Source organism: Priapulus caudatus, unplaced genomic scaffold, assembly GCF_000485595.1.
Source record: "Priapulus caudatus unplaced genomic scaffold, Priapulus_caudatus-5.0.1 Scaffold33, whole genome shotgun sequence".
Lineage (NCBI taxonomy): Eukaryota > Metazoa > Priapulida > Priapulimorpha > Priapulimorphida > Priapulidae > Priapulus > Priapulus caudatus.
Window position 1 is genome coordinate 428,153 of NW_014577094.1, and position 5,000 is coordinate 433,152.

The 5,000-nt window shown below is 46.3% G+C and overlaps 1 protein-coding gene across 1 annotated transcript in view; it reads right to left on the minus strand.

Moving 5' to 3' along the window:
* Positions 1–5,000, minus strand: part of LOC106816717 (glycogen debranching enzyme-like) — a 56,193-nt gene that overhangs the window by 12,559 nt on the left and 38,634 nt on the right. Inside the window, exons 18-25 of the mRNA XM_014821338.1 lie at positions 4,265–4,527; positions 3,431–3,564; positions 2,872–3,005; positions 2,344–2,525; positions 1,681–1,783; positions 1,063–1,186; positions 584–685; positions 144–255 (exon numbers count right to left, since the gene is read on the minus strand). Of these exons, the coding sequence (XP_014676824.1) occupies positions 144–255; positions 584–685; positions 1,063–1,186; positions 1,681–1,783; positions 2,344–2,525; positions 2,872–3,005; positions 3,431–3,564; positions 4,265–4,527 (1,154 nt within the window). The remainder of the gene's footprint in view (positions 1–143; positions 256–583; positions 686–1,062; positions 1,187–1,680; positions 1,784–2,343; positions 2,526–2,871; positions 3,006–3,430; positions 3,565–4,264; positions 4,528–5,000) is intronic.

Sequence of the window (5,000 nt, forward strand, 5' to 3'; positions counted from 1 at the left end):
CCCCCACCACCACTGCCACCATCACTACACACACGTCTGCCTGGCGATACGACAGCCACCGCACACATGCGTCTAGATGGCTACACATTAGCTGCCCCCGCCCCCCACACACACACACAAATACGCGTGTAGACGCTACTCACCCTTCCAGCTCATGTGCTCGTCGAGATGCATGCCGGCGTTGCGCTCGGAGAACTCGACGCCCTGGTAGTGTCGCTGCAGGGCTTCGTGAATGACGTCCTCCAGCGGCTGATCCTGCGCGCGGGGGGAAGCATAGAAAACGCACGCGATCAAACACATGTAACGACAGTAATATACGAGCCGCCCGCAGCATAGAAATACGTTAATGGAGACCATGAGTTTAGACCACAATAGTGTCTAAATACTGTCTATATCTAGTGTCTACATCTGTGCAGAAACACATGTAACAGCTAATCCTGTATGGCAAGCATAGAAAACGCACGCGATCAAACATTCGTAGGGACAATAACGTGTGCGCCGCTCGCAGCAAGTAGGAACATGTTAATGCACACCAGGGGTTCAAACCACAATAGTGTATTAAAGAATTTTCAACGTCACTTACGAAGAATCCAGGTTCCTCCGGCAGCGAGTCGTCAGTCGGGTAAATACGAGACACTTTGTCCTTCAGTAGACGATGTCCCTCAGGAACCAGCTTGCAGTAATCCTACACAGTAAATATTTAAAACTTGTTTAATGTGTTTATGCCAGCCACGCTTAGACGATCAGTCATTATTAGTCACGCTTAGACGATCAGTCATTATTAGTCACGCAATTAGTATATGGAACACAAACTTGTCACGCAATCATATATATAAATAAAGTGTTACATTATATAAAACAATTCCCCCCCGTAAAAATTCAGGTGTGAATGAGCCCATTACAGATACCAACGTTACGAAAACACACCAAAAACACTGAAGCTAGTAGGAAGGAACTACCCTGCATTTTCAACGCAGAGCCTCCCGTCATTGTCACATCCTGCTCTACTGTATTTACCACGGCAACCAACAGTCTTTATCTGAGTCACTGATGAGCACTCACCTGTATGCACTGCATCCACCACCAGACGGAGTCGCGGCAGTTGAAGCGCGCGTGGGCGCCTCCTCCCAGTAGGTTGGGTATGAGCCCGTGACGCATGCAGCCGCCGTATGCCAGGATCAACTGCCTGCGAAACAAGCCATCACAACGACACCGTTAATTAACAACTGTAGAACGTTCGTTCACTCGCAACGTTTTGTTTCCCTCAGATTAGCTGCCCTTATCGTCTAGCCTTATGCCTAGGTTTCGTTATCGGTTTTTAAGGGGATTTCCACGAACAGTACACAGTGTTGCACGGTAACACAGACGACAGCACACCAACTCCAGTGAGGACAAAACTGTTTCTATGGTGAAGAGTTCCTACTCTCCTACATACTTTACCATGGACACATCATCTATTCTACATCCACACTCCCTAACTAAAGCAGATCACAGTCGTGTTCCATTAACACTTCAAAAAGTAAAAAAAAACCTATAAGTGTCTGTGTAGATGGAATAGATTAAACAGAATGTTTTGAGATTGCCATCAGAGGTTCTTATCCTACCCCCCACGTAACGCTCGTTGGTCAACGCGCTTGATTGACAGTGAGAGGGAGGCAGGCGTGGTGAGCGGGTGCATACCTGGCGTCCTGGTAACGGCCTGTGAGCAGCAGCAGACCTGGCAGAGCGATGAACGTGTCTCTACCCCAGCTGCGCATGATACCGGTGCTGAAGTGTGGCAACCCTGCAAACACACACACACACAGCATCTGAGCATACGAGCAAGCAAGCAAGCAAGCCTTCAAATATGAGTGCAGTGACGATAAGACCAGCCACGTAGTGGAATGGCTGCATTTGTGTTAATCGTGCAGCGTAATGTCAACCTTCATTAACACTCTATAGCAGAATGATTGCACGAACCTACACCATGCAGCACAATGACTGCACTAATAAACACTGTACAAGAAAATCACCGTTCTAAACCAAACTGTGCAGCAGAATGACTGCACTAATGCACACTGTGCAATGTAATTACTGTCCTAAGCCACACTGTGCAGCACAATGACTGCAATAATGCACACTTTGCAGACTGCACTGATCTCCACCACACACAAAGTGACCAAACTTGCTCGTGCAGATGCATATTAAAAGAAATACAAGTCGTAAATTTCAGATGAAGCCAGTCCATAGTGCCAAGGGTGGACGATTTCAAATTTTCAAGCATACCATACTCTCCCGGACTAACCATTATACAGTCATAGGTACACGACGGCGACACGATATAATATGACATGATATTTTCACCTGCAGCCAGTGTACAGCAGGCCTGCTCCTTCCTGCCTGTTCCCTCGTTGATGATAACGGGGGGACTCGGGGGTTCCAGATTCGGGGATAGGGTCGGCAGGTGAGCGTTCTTCGTCTGACCGCACATCTGCACGGATCCGAGAGCGAGTGCCTTCACGAACGCCGAGCCGTTCTTGACGAACCTGAATGTCAACCGATCAAACACTCAATGTACGAACACTCATCACGATCAAACACTCAATAAACTCAATGATCAAACCCTCAGAATGATGAATACACAACAAATCAACAAAAATCGGTAGGAATATTTTAATTTATAAACATGGTAATAACGTAAAGGACTGCACTCCAAAGCAATTTTGTTTTTATCAAAATAAAAATGGACAACAATTCAGTCAATTAAAAAAGAAACAAAAACACTACTGATTAACAATCAAGTTAATACCAGCAACTACCACCAATTAAGACCAAGAAATTGCAACCGATTTTGCCCAAGATGGAGCAAAAGTGAAAAGATGAGTGACCTACTCAGACATGTTATTCCATGTGGTTTCCAAGATGAGCGTGTACGCACTGCTGACGATGGCATCGAAGTAGCAGGGTATCAAGTAGCGCGGGATCTCTGCCAGACTGCTGAATACTTGCTCAAACCAGAGTCCCAGCTGCCACACACCACACAGAGTCACAACCACAGGATTACACGTACAGCACTAGACTATACAGGGATACAACATACATACTATAGAGAATATATATATTATATTATATATATAGAGAGACATAATATACGGACTATAGAGGCAAAGAGATTACAAACGTCGGAGACTACAAGACGGTCTGCTAAATTTTTACTTGCTGCTGAATGCAAACGTTACTGCTTAGAAAATGGTAGGAAAATCATTTGGAGTTTCGAAGGGTTTGAAATGGTGCTTTTAATAGCAGTTAAGCTGATGGGTGCAATCATTCAATCTTGTCTGTTGAGACAACACCCACTACCAAGTCTCGTAGTGCAAATGAATTACATTTTTATACAGCTTGCATCCGGCACCACCACATTTTCGTAGCATGCACTATGAGGATAGCATACCTCTTTAGTGCCAGGATGTTTGAGCAGGCGTGCAGCCAGGTACTGAGGCATCCAGTCTCCGTTGCGTAGATTCTCACAGAGCGGATGACCTAGATCGTTCTTAGAGCGGATATCTTGCAGAGCAGACATGAAACCTATCAGTGATATAACATACATAACATAAACAACTGTTACAAGCAGCATGTTGTCTTGTTTCATTCGCACTTAAACTACGTCACCTGTGACCTCTGGCTCACACCTTCAGTGACCTCTGGATTACCCACTCAGTGACCTCTGGCTCACTCCCATGACCCCTACCCCACCATCGTCCTCCCCCATGACCTCTGGCTCACCCCTGTGACTTCTACCTCGTCTTTCTCCTCCCTCGTAATCTCTACCTAACCTTCCCCTGTGACCTCTACCTCACCTTTCCCCTCGTCTGTGACACCTGCCTCACCCTCCCCGTGACCTCTGGCTCCCCACCCCTGTAACCTCTGGCCCTCCCCGTGACCTCTGCCCCTGCCTACCTTGTAAGCCGCAGTAGACGAGTTCGTCGTGCTCGGGCACATTATAGACGCCGAAGCCATGCCATAAACGCCCCCATGACCTCTACCCCGCCCTCCTCCTCCCTCATAACCTCTCATCCCCTCCCCATGACCTCTACCCCACCATCCTCCTCCCTCTTAACCTCTCATCCCCTCCCCATGACCTATCCCCCACCATCCTCCTCCTCTCTCATAACCTCTCATTCCCTCCCCATGACCTCTCCCCCACCACCCTCCTCCTCCCTCATAACCTCTCATCACCTCCCCATGACCTCTACCCCACCCCCGTGACCTCTGCCCCCCTGCCTACCTTGTAGGCCGCAGTAGACGAGCTCTCCATGCTCGGGCACGTTGTAGACGCCGAAGCCGTGCGCGTCGTCACGCTCCTCTGCATCGCAGCGGTACAGCACGACGTTGAGGTCGGGGAGCGACATGCGCTGCGCGATCGAGTGGAAGTCGGTCGGCTTCGGCTGCAGCCGGCTGCCGCTGCACGAGCGCAACCGGTAGCCAAACTGCGCGAGCGACGAGCGCAGCCGCACCACCGCCGCCCTGGTGGTGCTGTTCAGCGACACCCTGCATGGAGAGCGTTATTTTTATTTTTTTTCAAATAATAAATTTATAAAATAATATACATAAAATAATAAATAAATTTGGTTAATATAATATATAATAAAATATAATGTATATAATATAATAATAAATAAATTTGGTTAATATAATATATAATAAAATATAATGTATATAATATAATAATAAATAAATTTGGTTAATATATAACATAATATATTATATAATAATATATAACATACAAAATATGATATATTATACAAACATTGTATATTAAAATGTATTTTTTTATGCTATTATTTGTTAATGGAGGAAAATCGACGTCCTGCCAATGGAGAGAATTGGTATTACTTTAGTTGTTGTTTTTTTAAACACATCCACTATTCACTCACACGCTTTATCAATGACCCTTCTGACATGTACTCTCCACCCGCTGTCTGGCCGGTGCCACCACCGCACACCTAGTCACTACTATCTCA